Source organism: Corylus avellana, chromosome 1 (assembly GCF_965113065.1).
Source record: "Corylus avellana chromosome 1, dhCorAvel1.hap1.2, whole genome shotgun sequence".
NCBI classification, from domain to species: domain Eukaryota; kingdom Viridiplantae; phylum Streptophyta; class Magnoliopsida; order Fagales; family Betulaceae; genus Corylus; species Corylus avellana.
The window spans coordinates 4968576-4984243 of NC_142490.1; the positions used below are offsets into that span (position 1 = coordinate 4968576).

General features: G+C 35.1%; 1 protein-coding gene and 1 long non-coding RNA gene across 3 annotated transcripts; one reads left to right on the forward strand and one right to left on the reverse strand.

The window, feature by feature from the left end:
- Positions 1 to 4361: 4361 nt before the first annotated feature.
- Positions 4362 to 6975, reverse strand: LOC132190439 (uncharacterized). Its single transcript, XR_015909807.1, has 2 exons — positions 6762 to 6975; positions 4362 to 4641 (listed from the first exon to the last, which is right to left on the reverse strand). It is a non-coding gene; the product is annotated as an uncharacterized LOC132190439 (long non-coding RNA).
- A 1257-nt stretch (positions 6976 to 8232) lies between these two features.
- Positions 8233 to 12284, forward strand: PNC1 (peroxisomal adenine nucleotide carrier 1). 2 transcript variants are annotated; one of them, XM_059581904.2, is made up of 6 exons: positions 8233 to 8330; positions 8479 to 8664; positions 10296 to 10527; positions 11198 to 11344; positions 11490 to 11647; positions 11759 to 12284. In XM_059581904.2, the coding sequence occupies exons 2-6, from the start codon at positions 8522 to 8524 to the stop codon at positions 12036 to 12038; spliced, it is 960 nt and encodes a 319-aa protein (XP_059437887.2). In that variant the 5' UTR covers positions 8233 to 8330; positions 8479 to 8521; the 3' UTR covers positions 12039 to 12284. The 2 variants fall into 2 exon arrangements, with proteins under 2 accessions (XP_059437887.2, XP_059437888.2); XM_059581905.2 differs by having other exon boundaries at positions 8233 to 8324.
- Positions 12285 to 15668: the final 3384 nt, after the last annotated feature.

Sequence of the window (15668 nt, forward strand, 5' to 3'; positions counted from 1 at the left end):
GAAGAGTACTGTATTTTTTTTATTTTTTATTTTCTTTCTTTTTTCTTCTTTCTTGGTTAGTAGTTGGGCTTGGGTTACAACTCGAGCAAATTAACTATTTTGGGTTCCAACCAAGTGTAGCCCAATCGTATTTGTAATTGGGCTAAAAGCTGAAGCAGGCCACTTAAGATCCACTCAAATGGGAAAGGGCAAGTTTAAGCTTGGGTTCTTGTGGAACCAAGTCCAGTTTTGATTTATTAATTTGTCTTTTTCTTCTTCTTCTTGTTTTTTTTTCTTGGAAAGATATTAATTTGTCGTTTTGTACACTTTTTTTTATTAAAATCTCCTTGATGTTTTGTACACATTTTTTTTTAGAAAAAAAAAAGACAAAATAAAAAGACGATGATGTGACATCTTAGCCCATAAATTTTTAAAGGTTTGATATGGACACAACACAAACCCAACTCAAATCCAACTTCTTTCCTACGTGTCATTTAATTTAATTTTTTTTTTTTTTAAACCAAATCAAACCTCTCTAAAAAAATTAAATTTTCAGAAATCTAAAAATCCTCTCTCACTCCCTCGCTCTCCCTCCCGCGCTCACCCTCTCTCCTCCGGCGAGTTCATCGGCCACCGGAAATCCCCTCTCACTCCCTCGCTCTCCCTCCCACGCTCACCCTCTCTCTCCTCCGGCGAGTTCTTCGGCCACCGGAAATCCTCTCTCACTCCCTCGCTCTCCCTCCCGCACTCACCCTCTCTCTCCTCCGGCGAGTTCTTCAGCCACCGGCGAAGCTGTCCGTTCGTCGCAAGGTTCTGTCCACTGTCTGTCTCACTCTGGCGACGTCTACAGCCACCGGCGAAGCTCCTGTCTCTCTCTCACTCCTGCGAAGCCGAAGGCTCTCTCTCTCCTCCACCGGTGGTAAGTAATCCCTCTCTCTCCTCTACATTCAAAATCTAGGGGTTTTTGATTTATGTGTATTGGGTGCTAGAATAGTGTATTAGATTTATGTGTATTTAGGGTTTAGATTTCTGTTTTTTTAATATTATTGGGTTTGGATTTTTACTTCTTTTTTCGTTGGTTGAGGCTGTGTTTGTTCATGCTCGAGAAAGATAGTTTTTGGTCAGATTTCTCATTTGCATTATCAATGAGTTTGAATACTTTCTAATTTTGCTCCTATAATTGCTGACTAGACATGGTTGATTCGAATTGCATTAGATTTATGCTAGAATGTATTTCTCTGCTATACACAATTTATGCATTACCCAGATCTCTGAAATAGGAAAAAAAAAAAAGGTTTAAGAGGTCATGTGTAGTAGCCAGGATGGATAAATTGAATAGGTGTTGCCATGTTCCTGGCTGGCCTGGCTTGGCCTGGCTGTGGCCTAGTCATCAGATCTCTAAGATGCTGTGCAACGATGGTTGCCATGTTCTTGGCCTGGTTGTGGCAGAGTTGTTTGTTGATGATGTTGGTGTTGGTGTTGGTGTCCTCGATGATCAGTGTCTCTCATGCTTGCTCACCTGAAATGCAATGACATAATCTCATGCTTGTTCAGCTGTTAACGAAATTTGTTGCCTGGAGATGGAAAAAGAACCTTGACTTTGGGAGCAAAATTTGATTCTCTTAAAAAAAAACCTTCATTGATTTGGTAATTTCTCTCTGATATGTTTTTTTTTTTTTTCCTTTGTAATTTCTCTTTGATGTCTTTCGTGGATATTCAAACTCGACTTGCTGAAATCAGTTTGGGATTTTCTGATAAACTCATATGGACTGCTTCTAGGAAAGGAGTATAGTTAGTTATGATACTTGGGAGGCTCTTAGGGAAAAGAGAGTTCAAGTTGAGTGGTGAAAGTTAGTCTAGTTTTCTCTAGCTATTCCAGGTCTAGAAGTTAGTCTGAAAGTTGTATTATATACAGATCCAAACCATTTTATTTATTTATTTATCTTTGATCATAAAAATTTGGTCCCAGGGTTTGCTTTTTTGTTCTTTAGTTGCTTTCTAACTCCATCTATGCATGTAAATATGTACTACAAGTATGGAGGTACTCTAAAATGCACTTGTGATGCAAGTTTGTTTGTCTTTGTCCATGGATCTTGGTTTGTAGGGGGCCTAACTAAAGTCTTTTACTCTTTTTCCCTACTTGATCAACTTTGTGCTTCCCTGCTTGGATCTAATCTGTTCAGGATATATATATATATATATTTGCAAGGTTTTGTATAGTTTTAAGCTCAGATCCGCCTGTACATGCTCCTCTCGCACCCGCACGATATACTAATGGCTTCATTATCAAGGTGTACTTGGGCTTTGCCTTTGGCTTCATTCCTTTTTCCTCTCTTCTTTTTGAAACTACTGATATCATTAATTATCTGCAGCATTTGCTCTATATATATATCTTGAAGAATTCCTTTCTCAGTATCTTTATTAATTATCTGGTGTTTGATTCATGTTGAGACTGATCAGGTAATGAGCTGACAAAAGAGATAAGGAATTAGCAGCATCTTTCCTTTTCTTTCTTGTTACCTAGCTCCCTCTATCCCCAGTTGTGATTTTATTTTCTTTAATTTCAAAACCATTTCCTCTAATTTTTTTTCCCCTTTGTCTGTTGATTTAATTTTAGAATAACAAACATGTTATGCGGATATACTCATGCTGCATTGCTGCTAGCCTGTGTTTATTTAGAATTTGTGTTTTCTGTTAATAAACACTAAAAAAAAAATCACTTTTATTCAATCAAGATACTTTTTTCAAACTAAAAGCAAAAAACACTCTAAAGAACCCTTTATAATGAGACATTTCATGTTAACCAAACTTCAACTTCGTAAAAAGATGATGATTTGAGTCCGTTGTGTATGAATTATTTTTAATTATAAAATAATCATGATATATAAATGTGGGTTTGTAAAAGTTCTGAAACATCATTTGAAAATCCATATGCTTTTTAAGTAATTAATTGTTTTAGAAAAGCTTGATTGCGTTAAGATCTACATTTTTTTAAAAAAAAAATTGCTGAGAGATTGTGGTAGCATCTAGATGAACAAATTATTTGTAAAGCTTATATGTCATTAAATGTACATGGTTTAGTATGAGCTGACTCATGGTATGCTGCAGTGATAGTGGGGAGCATTTTCTTCACAGCAGTCTAAAGAAAGCTGTGGTTATCAATTTGAATGAAAATGCTGTTAAGCCTTATTACTCTTTCCCTCTTTATGTTAATATTTATTTTGACCTTATATTCTAGAAATCAATGCCCAAATCAGATTTTGAAAGCTGACCAACTTTGGAGTAATTTAAGTGCTCTCATGTTTTTACATTTATCTGGTTAGTGGTGAAATACTTTGAGATCATATCCAATCTCTTGCTAGAAGCCCTTTGTTTAATAATTTATGTGGTTACCTTTATGTCAAATTTTAATTGTCAATTTATCCCAAAACATACAGGCTTTGCAAGTTGGATAAAGGCAAATCTAGCTCAATTCCACTGCCAACAACTCAGGCCTCAAGGATGCCATTTCCTGAAATACAGTACCCTCAGCCCGCTTCACCTGTAAAACTATTGGGTCATGCTGGATGGTTGCTGCTATTGAGACAACAAGTGTATAGCAAGGTTTTTTTAACAGTAAGCTGCAGTTTGAGATGTTGCTGGTTGCTTGGTTTGCTATGTGATGGTTTGGCTGATGTAGTTTGTTACTTTGCTGGTTGTAATCTATATAGTTGTAGTGTTCAGGAAGCTTGTTGTTTTCCTGGAGTTTTTGGCTAAATAGCTAGAGTGCATTGTATTCATTAACTTTTTTAAATGAAAGAGTTACTCATTAATAAAAGAACAACCTTGAAAGGTGAAAAGCTCTATGCTTTATCATTCATTTTTATGTTGGTTTATCTTTGTTCATCGAGCAGGCAATAGTGAGGAAGAGTACAGATGAAAAAAAAAAAAATAGCAATTAAATAAATGCAAAACGCCCAGAAAAATAGTTAGAGTGAATCACAGACAATGCCAGCAAAGCTTCATATTTTTACCGGTACAAGGTATTCTCCAGCGTCAAACGCCAGGAATACAATTCCCCGCGTTTGCTCTCTTCCACGGTGTTTTTTGGGCGCCGGGAGAACCTATTTTTATTTTTGTAGTGAGCACATATTATTCTTCATTTTATTCATTTTTAGCCTTTGACTGAAGGGAGCTCAGGCATTTGCTCTTATTTTTATGCTCACCTTTTGAATCAGTTTATTTTTAATGTAATTTTTTTCTGATTATGTTGTGCTTGAAAACCATTAATTTAAATATATGATTAACTACTTGAATCAGAACCAAACTCTATCAGATTTATGCTCTACCGGAGCTAACTCTATCTAATGTACCCATAGGGTTCATATCACATGGATTTATAGTACACATTTCAAAATTAAACATTTGCATTAGAAATTAAACGTTTGGAATACACATTTTCAACACAACTCCACATTTGCATTACAAATTAAAAAAAAACTAATACAAATCTTCATGGCAGTCGTTTATAGTACACATTTCCACCATTACATGCACCACAAAAGTGGTTCTCGTTATCAATGGGTATCCAATCAAAGGCCGTTGCACCATTAGCGTATTAGTCTTCAGACTCCATTACAGCACCCATTTGTCCAAATAGTCTTCAGACTCACTCTCATTAACCTGCAATTTGAACATAATAAAGCAATGATTGAAAAAAAAAAAAAATAACTAGCAAAAAAGTGCAAACCCTTTATTTTCCAGTGCATAGGGACACCTGCAAACAATTGCATTTCAAATTCTAGGGGTTCCTACCTACAACACAAACAACTAAAGTTGAGAGAAGTTTTTGAGAAAGGTAATCAAAGAGCAAGATCAAGCTGATAAGTTTTTTTTAAGCGAGTAGATTAACTCAAATGAACATTGTCATTTAATTACAACAATCAGCAGGTTCTACAATACTTTTTAAATCTCCTTGAGATCATCTACTGGGCCCTTGCCATCTGGAGTATCTCCCAAAGGTAGAAGTTCTATTCACAGCCATTGCAACAAGAACAGTGGACTAGATCTAGTTGTACTCAAGTATAACATTTGAGTGAAAGATTTGCATAACTTCTTGATGGGTCCAAACAGTACAGATGGGTTCGTGCACAACACTTGCAAAATATTTTCCATCCAGCATTAAATATTGCAAAGTTTTTTATTTCTTTTCTTGGACTCCTAGATGGATAAGGGCCAGATTTTCAAAGTTATTACTGGCACAACAGCATCAGAATTTTAGTTATGAACAGAGCCTAAACTACATGCTTTCAACTGTTTGCAAATTTTCAATCCAGAGGAGGTGCCTGACCTCGATAAGAGAATTTTTGATTGTTCAACCAAGCCTTAAAGATAAATATTAGAACAGATCCCCATATTTCGAAGGTCCTCTGTATTGTTGAATAGGTTTTGAATCTACCCCAACGACCACCAGGTGCAACAGAAACCTTTTGTCCTAGTTGTGATAGAAGAGACAGATATTTGAGCTGGCATTCGACTATCTATCAAACCCTACTTCAATTTACATGACATAGAATGAAATCATGGTTTAAATACACTTCCATTTTTCTTCAATTTTTTCATATATCTCTTCCTAAGATTCCTACACCTCAATTTCACTAACACTGATATTTCTCCATTGAGCTCTGGCTCAAATGACACTTCCTCCCCGCAAAGAATGGGATTGAGGGTGAAGCGATGGTTCAAGACCCATGGGTGCATGGGTAACTTACCAATGAAAAAACGCTCATATATATTTCTCTCAAAATCTCACATAAGATGTGTAACCCACCTAAACAACAACACTACCACCACCAACAACAATAAATTTGGGACACACTCAAGCTGCCTTGCTTCACACAGAGTTGGGTCCTTCATAATTGAATCCCAGACCCCAATTCCAAATCTGTACTTTTCTTAACTGAATTCAAACTCACTAAACCCCAAATCCCAAACAATAACAAAACAGCCAAGCAAAAATTTTCTTTCAAATTCCATATAATTGAAAACTCAAATCAACACCCATTTCACCTCAACGGATTCTCCCTCAGCTCGCTTGAACCAGGCGTCTTCTTTCCCAATCTAGAAAAACTAGGATAACTCACTACAAAAGTATACCATTATTGGTGTACCTGAAGGACATATTGTGAAATTCTTTAGTAAGTTGATCAATTTAAATGATAAAACAGGTTTATCCTTGGAACAATGAACAGTGCCATAAGTCTAAAAATTTGATTTGAACAGAGCAATGAGGGCTTTGGATGTTAAATCAGACCTCCTACATCTTCTAGTGCAGATACTAAATGGCCATTTGGACACCAATTGCATGCAAAATAATCAATCCCATTACCATTCATATGAAAAATCCAAGCAAGTAATAAGAAATAAACAGTTTCATTTACAAGAAGATGGCAGTGCAAGAACAGAAATCTAAACCCTAAATACACAAAAATCTAAACCCTAAATCTAAACTCTAAATACACTAAAGCCCTATTATGTTCGAAATTCTTCAAAGCTCTATTCTTCAATGCTTCGAAATTTCACCATGAAATTCAAACCAAAAACTATTTTTCTAGGGCATGAACAAACACAGCCTCAACCAACAAAAAAAGAAATAAAAACCCTTACCCAATAATGTTCAAAAAACAGGAGCCAATAGTGTTCAAAAATCTGAACACACAGAAATCTAATACACTATTCTAGTAGGCAATAGTGTTCAAAAAGCCCTAGATTTTGCACATGGAGGAGAGAAAGGGATTACTTACCGCCGGTGGAGGAGAGAGAAAGCCTTCGGCTTCGCCGGAGTGAGAGAGACAGGAGCTTCGCCGGTGGCCGTAGACGTCGCCGGAGTGAGAGAGACAGAGACGGAACCTTGCGCCGGAGTGAGAGAGACAGGAGCGACGTACGGACAGCTTCGTCGGTGGCCGAAGAACTCGCCGGAGGAGAAAGAGGATGAGCGCGGGAGGGAGAGCGAGAGACTAAGAGGATTTTTGGATTGTGAAAGGGGAAAAGACGATGGTATGGTTTAAAATTCAAACTTTTATTTTTTTTAAAAAAAAAAAGACACGTAGGAGAGAAGTTGGTCTTGAGTTGGGTTTCTGTTTTGCCTTTAACATTTTTCAAATTTTTATAGGCAAAATATAGAGTTCTATTAGATTCTAGCATATCTCTTTAATAAAAATGATGACACGTAATGGTAAGGCCACGTCATACCTAATAAAATAGGTCAAAACATGTACAAAAGTGCTACCTTAGTTTGACACAAAAAATAAAAATAATAAAAGAGATAAAACAAAAAATGAGGGGAAAAGAAAAAGAGAGGGAGAGAGTGAGGGAACACCCTCCCCATTTTGTGTTTTTTTTTTTTTTTTTTTTAAAAAAATAATAATAAATAAAGTGTCAACTAAGGTAGTATTTTTGTACACGTCAAAGTTATTTTACTGAGTCTAATGTGATGTTATGCCCACATATCATCATTTTAGTAAAATCCTAACAGTAGGCATATAAAAGGGAGCAATTTGATAATAAAACATACTTTAAGAATTTATGCTCGTTTATTAATGATTGAAATTAAATTGTTTATAAAAAAAAAAAAATGATAAATTTTAAATCGGAGATCTTTAGTTGTAACTGCTTCTTATTTGGAAGTGAGGTTGTGTCCACTTTTTTTTGTGTTTTTTTTTTTTTTTTAATATATTCGCATAAAGAGAGAAAAAAAATATCGAATTAATGACTTTCTTACTTTCTTACTTTCTTAGAGAATTTCAATTTTTCTTCTTGTTGCAGTATTGTGAAAGCAATTAATAGTCAATGTATGGATGAATTATTAATTATACTTTCCCACCTAATCATTTTCTGTCTTTCTCGTGCAATAAATTTAGAGTCCTAAAAGCTTCTCAGAAGTTATTCTTAGAGAATTTCAATTTTTCTTCTTCTTGCAATATAAATTATTAATTATACTTTCCCACCTAATCATTTTCTGTCTTTCTGGTGCAATAAATTTAGAGTCCTAAAAGCTTATACAACGTATTAACAACCCAAATCCTGTCGTATATATATGTAATGAGACAAATAAAAAAAAAAAGTAAAAAAAGAAAGGTAAGCCAAATGTACGTAGAAAAGAATTATATCAATAAATAATTTACTTGTCTGAAGTCTCACGTAAAAATAACCAAGACAGAAAAAGTTGTAGTAAATTTTTTGTTAAAAAAAAAAATCTCATGTAAAAAAAAATGTAGTTGGACGGAGAAAGGCCGATCACGTTTTTCAATTCCCAAGGAAACGCCAAGCCAATAGTCTCCGCCGCGTTCTCCGAGAGACATTGTCATGTACACGTACATTTCCTTTTCCAATCAACCTTGATGGACGCTTCTACTTTCCATCCCTTTCTCTCTGTTCCACCTAATCACGTATCTTTCTCTATATATACACAGATATTTTCTATTTATGATCTTTGTTTTTTTTTTTTTTTTTTGTGAGTAGCTATCTTTGATCTTCGAGTTTTGCGGTATCTCGAATATTGAAGATGGGTGTTGATCTGGAATCTCTATCAGAGGCAACTTCAGGGGCCATGGGATCCCTCTTGAGCACAACCATCTTGTACCCACTTGATACTTGTAAGACCAGGTACCAAGCCGACGTTGGAGCTCATGGCCAGCAAAAATACAGGTTCCCCATCTCTTCTTTTCTCATTTTACCGTTTCTTTCTTTCATTTTTCATCATAATTTGTCCTTTCATGATCTGGGTCTGTTCTGTACTCTTGTCTTTTTTTTTTTTTTTGGTCTCCTGTGATCATGGTTCAGTAATTCTTTATCTGGGTAAATCTTATTCCGTATTACTTGTTTTGATTTTATTGTTTATGTGTAGCCTCAATATGTATGCTTAATTTGCTTTTGTTGTATAATTGCAATTTAGTTCTTATACTTTTCTTTTTCATAGTCGTTGTTTGTATGGTCGGTGGGTCAATGAACATCAACAACTTAATGTTATGTTTGTAATATTATAGGTGAAGGAGTTAGACTGTCTCCTAGATCAAACAAGGCTGGATTTGAATTAGTAATTTTTATAAGTGAATTGAACATCATATTGAATTTTATGATGCAGCGAGCAATCTAGCCTCTATGGCACCTTTGATTGTTAAAGCCTATTATTTTTTTATCGTCTGTCGTCCATTACTTTGGTTGATGGGCAGTGTTTAGATTGTCCTATTTTGTGATTATCGCCTTGTCGGTTGTTGGGCAACTCCTAATCCAATTCTTTTTTTCCTTTTTTCTTTTGTTCGTTTTGTGTGTTAAAATCGTTGAAATCAAATACATGTAAATGCAGTTCTGAAGTCATTTCGGAATTGGTTATTTTCAAGAGTAGTATCATGTCGTCTGGTTTTAAAATTTGGCATTCAGCTGGAGAATTTTTATACGAATTGTTATTATCTGATTTCAGATAATAACAATTCGTATAATTTCTAGACCTTTCTCCTCCGTAGCATTATGAGTTACAGCATAACTTCTAGACCTTTCTCCTCCGTTCTTCTTCATGTTGTATCTTGTACTTTCATAAAATTTTGATACTTAAACATCATGTACCTTCATTTTACACAAACACAAACACAAACATAAACATTAGTAAATTCTCTGTTTCCATTCATGTAACATTCACCATCAAAAACTTATTTTTGGTGAAAAGAGAATGTGACAACTATATGTTCTTTTGTCACATGATTTTGTTTTTTGTTATTTTGTTGTTGTTATGCTTGTCAATGGGTCAAAGATATGGCTACTCAAGATTTTAAAGCGATCTAAGACATTAGAGCCGACTGTTGTGGTCACTTTGAAATCAATTACTGGTGGGCATGCTCATTTCATTAGTGGGATAAAGCTAGCTTTCTAAATTGTCTTTTGCTTGCCAATCTGTGTCATTTTCTACTGGCTTTTATACAGTTGTATTAGCAAATGCCACCTAGAAAAGTTTTATTCCTGTTGTTTCCTTGGAACAACCAATAGATTTGAGCTTTTTTATTTGAGCATCTTCGTTGTTGTATTATCATATGTTTCCTTAGTTGAATTGATGGTGGTGAATACGATCCTTACATGTTTCGTAATGATGCATCTACAAAATCTCTGTTGCATGGTCTCCTATTATACTCATCTGGAATCTTGGATCATCAGTAGTTTCAGCGTCCTAGGCAAAATATCGTTTAAAACTCAGATCATATATCTTGTGTAAACACAGAATTCTTAGGTCAGAAGTTAGCTCTAAGATTTGGCTGATAGTTTTGAGTCACTTTTTCTGGTTTATACAGGAACCTCCTGGATGTCTTTCAGGAAGCAATATCTACCCGTCAGGTTCTTTCGTTATACCAAGGCCTAGGTACAAAAAACCTGCAATCCTTCATTGCACAGTTTGTCTACTTTTATGGTTACAGCTACTTCAAAAGACTATATTTGGAAAGGAGTGGTGCCAAAAGAATTGGAACAAAAGCAAACTTAGTTCTTGCTGCTGCTGCTGGAGCTTGTACTGCTCTTGTTACACAGGTGAGCCAGTGTCAGGGCATGTCTCCCTGATTTTGGTTGAGAATCATTCGTAGTACACAATGTAAAATTTGAAAAATCTTGATATACAGAGGATGCACCGTTCTGGACATGCAGGCATAGAACTACATTGCTTATGTTAGTGTCCAGATATGCAGAATATTCTATACTTGATATTAGGGAATATAGCATAAGGGATTGGAACATTTATTATATGAAGAAATATGTATTCTGCGTCTGCATGGTTGTTTTATGTTTTCACAAAATGCTCCATCTGGTTGCTATAAAGATGGTGAAATAAAAAGGCACAGTGTCTTGTGATTAAACATGATTGAAATATAGAAAGAAGTAGGACATGAATGAGTTTCTCAGTTAGTGGATTATAGAACCCAGATCTTTGGTTTGAAATGTACATCCTGGGATTGTAACTCAATAAAGAAAACATACTAGTTCAACTTCTATGTTATCATATATTACGGTTTCAACTAATGCTTTGCTGTTTCCATATATTTGGGCGTAAGAAAGATAGAAAAAAAGGGTACTAACGAATAATATGATTCATTGCTTTAATACATATATTAATCTCTATTCATTTCCACTTCTATCATTCACGGCTAAAACATGAAGAGATCTTGACGATTAATGTCAGACTATCTGGTTTATCACTGTGTAGCCCCTGGATACAGCTTCCTCTCGGATGCAGACAAGTGCCTTTGGGAAATCCAAAGGGCTCTGGAAGACCCTTACAGAGGGTACTTGGAGTGACGCATTTGATGGCCTTGGCACCTCTCTTCTGCTTACCTCAAACCCTGCAATTCAGGTATTTGACCTGGCCTTTTGCCATAGAATTGTATTTTGTATCTCAAATCCTTCACTTTCAATTGGAGCCTGTTCTTGAGTTGCCTTATTATGCATTTGATTTGAAAGAATAAACCAGGCTTAGATGTAAACTCTGTACTCTGCAGTATACAGTATTTGATCAATTGAAACAGAGACTCCTGAAGGGAAATGGGAATAAAGCAGGGAATAGTTCATCCCCAGAAGCCCTTTCTGCCTTCTCGGCGTTTCTGTTAGGTGCAATTTCGAAGAGCATTGCCACATTTATGACATATCCTGCTATCAGGTGCATAATTTTTTTTCACTCTTTTACTTGACAAAAGCGAGTCTTGTCTCTTGCACTGCTACGTGTTAAACCTTGGCATTTAGAACCATTTTGGATTTTAACTGCATACAGGTGTAAGGTCATGATCCAAGCTGCGGACCCAGATGATGATGGAACTAAGAAAGGTCAGCGAAAATCCAAAAAAACATTGCCGGGAGTCGTTTATGCTATATGGAGAAGTGAAGGAGTGCCAGGCTTTTTCAAAGGATTGCATGCTCAGATATTGAAGACCGTTCTGAGCTCAGCTCTGCTTTTGATGATCAAGGAGAAAATTTCCGCAACTACTTGGGTTCTTATACTTGCAATCAGAAGGTATCTGTTGCTCACAAGGGGCAGATTAAAAAGTGCTTGATGGTAATATATGACTAGAATTTACCTGAAATCTTGTGTAGATAGTGTAAGTTTTTATTTGTTTTTGTTGGAACACATGTATCTCATAGAGCTGGGCCTAATTTCCCGGATAAGAAACCTCTTGTTTTTTGTGACAAAGGATGATGGAAGACATGCCAATCCTTTGTAGAGCAAATTTCAATTAAGAGAAATAATGTAGTGTGCGGAAATACTTTTCTGCAAATAAAGGTTATAAATTTTTCTTCTATGATTCCTTTCTTGTTTTATGCTCAGATGAAATCTGTACTTTTCCTATTGATTGTGTTTTCTGTCGTGTTGCCCCTTTTGCTGAATATGTTGGATGGTCATTATCCAAGGATAAGTGATTTTTCTGGAAAAGGTTTGGATTAAATTACATAATCATTGCCTCATCATTTGAATAATTTTGGAGCATATGTTGAAGGCCTCTTAAATTCATGCATGATGGAACCTTTCCACATTCCACATGGAGGCTCTTTCTAATAATAAGCATCTGCAGTTTCCTAAAGCATGTTGTACCATTTGATGAGTGTGAATATTGTCTGTTGGTTTTCCCCATTCACACATAATTTGAAGAAAACAAAGCCCTAACAATAATTCTGACATCATTTTGCCATAAAATAAATTTTTAAAGGAAATTTGGCTATCTATGTCCTAGATCTAGTCTGCTTGAGCAGATATGTTCCTTAATTGTAGTTGTAAATGAGTTAGCGGAAGATTGAAGTCATAGATAACACTTGATTGTAAGAATTTTATGATTGTATCTATGACTTTGTAACCTCATATCATTTGGTTATAATTTTTCATAGCTTTATGCTATGTGCTGTAAAGGCTTTATGCTCTTGATTTTTTATCAATGAAATCTTCAGATTTTCGTTTTTTTTTTTTAAAAAAAAAAAAAATTCTAAGGTCATTTTGTGGAAGGGAAGCAGTAGGTAATTAGGGATAATCAATGGCTTTTAAAAGTCACGTGTTGGATGAGATTGCTTTAATAATCACACCAGGTCAACATGTGGACTGTAATCTTTGGTTGGGACCTTGAAAGTCCATATAATATGATGCTTAATATGGACTAATATGCCATAAACACCGACAGTCCACTTAATCATCCAAGTTAAACTTTGTCAAAAACGGGAGCCTAACTTAAGCCTGGCCGCTAGTTTTCTACTCGACTTTCTAACCCTTAACCTAGGTCCAATTAAGGCTCCGCTTGTCCAATGAAGGTCCAACGGTTTGAGAAGGAGAAACTCAAACTTAGAAAATGTTTTACGAAATTTTAAAATGGAACCTATTTTCTGAAACTAAATAAGCTTTTTTAGTCAAACTGAAAATATTTTCAATTTGACTATTATTTTCAGCATAAACCTTCTGATCAATGGATGTTGAAGCCAAAACTTGTTTGTTTCATACTCCTGTTTAAAAAATCTATCTCTAGGACAGCATATTTCTATAGGATGTCTTATGGATCTCCTAATGAGGTTGATCTCAAGGATTTCATGATTTTTTTTTTTCATCATTCAGCCTTTACTTGAGCACATAAATAGCTTCTTAATATGTAAATTAAAGGGTAAATTATATTTTACCATCAAATTACCACTAACAACAGAACGTACAGATCTAAAGTACAACATACAACAACTCGCTATTAGAACATTTCGAGTTATTCTAGATGTGTGATTTGACCATTAATTTGGAAAAACAATGTCACATATCACTAGCATAGTAGCATGTGTGCTTAAGCCTTTTTTGTGCGACGCATTTTATTTTAATTTTTTGGTATGAAAGCACACAATTTTAGTGATCATGACAAATAAAATCAAAAAATTAATGCCAATAAAGAGGATGGTTGCATACCACCATCATTTGTACAAATAGGTGACCCATAACCATCCCCATCAGTACAAATGGAGGTGGTTGCACAACCATTCCTTTTGTTATAACCATCCCCATCAGTACAAATGGAGGTGGTTGCACAACCATTCCTTTTGTTATGATTGCGAGGTGGCTATGTGGCTAACCCTCTATTCAGATAAGGTGTAATCACTTGTCTATTTTGTTAAGGGTAACTTTGTGACCGTCCTTTGATACCAATACTAAAATGACACTTTTTTTTTTCTTTTTTTTAACAAAAATATGGCAAATTAGTCAACAAAGACAATTTAAACACACGTTGTGACATTTTCCATCAAAACAAACGGCCAAATCTAATACGAAGGATAATTTTAGTAATTAGTAAGTCCGAGTTTCAAATGAATGATATATAGTCAATAAAATGCTAGGAACTTAATTAAGAAAGAATTTAGTTAGACAAGACCCAACATAAGGACTAAAGAAAGGAGACCACAATGTAAGAGGTGTCATAAGCAAGTCAATAACAAGACCTAACCCCAACAAAACCAATGCTAAAAGATACCTCAACAAGAGATTGTGTTGTTACTTCAAAAGGCAAGCACCGTAGTTTGTGAAACAAAAACATAATAAATAAATAAAACAATAATAAAAAAACAAAAAAATAAACAAGAAGTACAAATAGCCCTAGAGAAGTGGATTAATATGGACGGTAGCATTTTAGAGTTTAGAAGAGAGAAATATGAGGCAAGCCATAAACAAAGTAAAGGAAGAGTCAACCTGAGATCCTGAAATTGAGGATCTTCTGGGGACCAAATTTCTATGAGAGGACTGGTTGTTGAGGAACTTCAACACATTTCCAAATCTTTTGTAAATTCTTCCTCTCTCTAGCTGTCTGAGTACAATGGTAATGTTATGTAGTATACTCTTATACGATTGTTATATACTTGAAGTAGCGTGTAAGTGAAAATTAGTCATTTTTTATGGGTGCAAATTCAAGAACTAATTTTCACTGTCACATCATCATAATCTACTACATAGCATTACTCATAAAAAAAAAATATATAATTTGATTTTTTGTGGGGGAGGGGGGCGGGGTTGTTTGTGAGAGAGACCAGAACCTCAAGCTACTAAAGAGTAATATTATTTAGTAGACTACTATATTGTTGCTATACAACTAGGATGACGTGGTAGTGAAAAGCAATCTTTGAGTTTTCTTTTTACAAGTATTAATCCAAGGGCTAATATTTATTGACACATCATTAAGCTGTATGACAATCGTATAACAGTCTACTAAATAATCCTATTCAACTACTAAAATATCTGATAGAATTAGAAATTTAACTTTTGAGGGTCAAATTGCATTAATTTTTTTTTTTTTAAAAAAGAGTGACATCATTAATAAAGTTTTTTTTTTTTTTTTTTTTTTTTTAAAAGACCCTAAATATATGTTTTTAACAACTTTATAGGGTAATAGTTTTTTTTTTTGGTAGAGGCCCCAGCCCCTCTAGGTCTGTCCCACGTATTGTATGTCAAAGAATCTTATTATTATTATTAATGCCATTATTGTTGTTGTTGATATTAGTATTGTAATATTTTGCAGGGGAGATGGTAAACAAGTCCAATAGTGTTTGGGAGTGAAATATTGTTCACTTTGTTAAACCATAAGAGTCACCCATTGTTTGGGAGTCACCGACACAGGCTCTCCATTAGCCTACCATCTTGCACCTAACACCCCACTTTTGTCAAACTGTTTTGCCTTCAA

What these genes read in the sequence shown, in the direction of transcription:
- PNC1 (XM_059581904.2), top strand. Translation starts at nt 8,522, where the DNA reads ATGGGTGTTGATCTGGAATCTCTATCAGAGGCAACTTCAGGGGCCATG. An exon ending in CATGGCCAGCAAAAATACAG is followed by an intron (nt 8,665 to 10,295) that starts GTTCCCCATCTC and finishes TGGTTTATACAG; the next exon opens with GAACCTCCTGGATGTCTTTC. An exon ending in GTACTGCTCTTGTTACACAG is followed by an intron (nt 10,528 to 11,197) that starts GTGAGCCAGTGT and finishes ATCACTGTGTAG; the next exon opens with CCCCTGGATACAGCTTCCTC.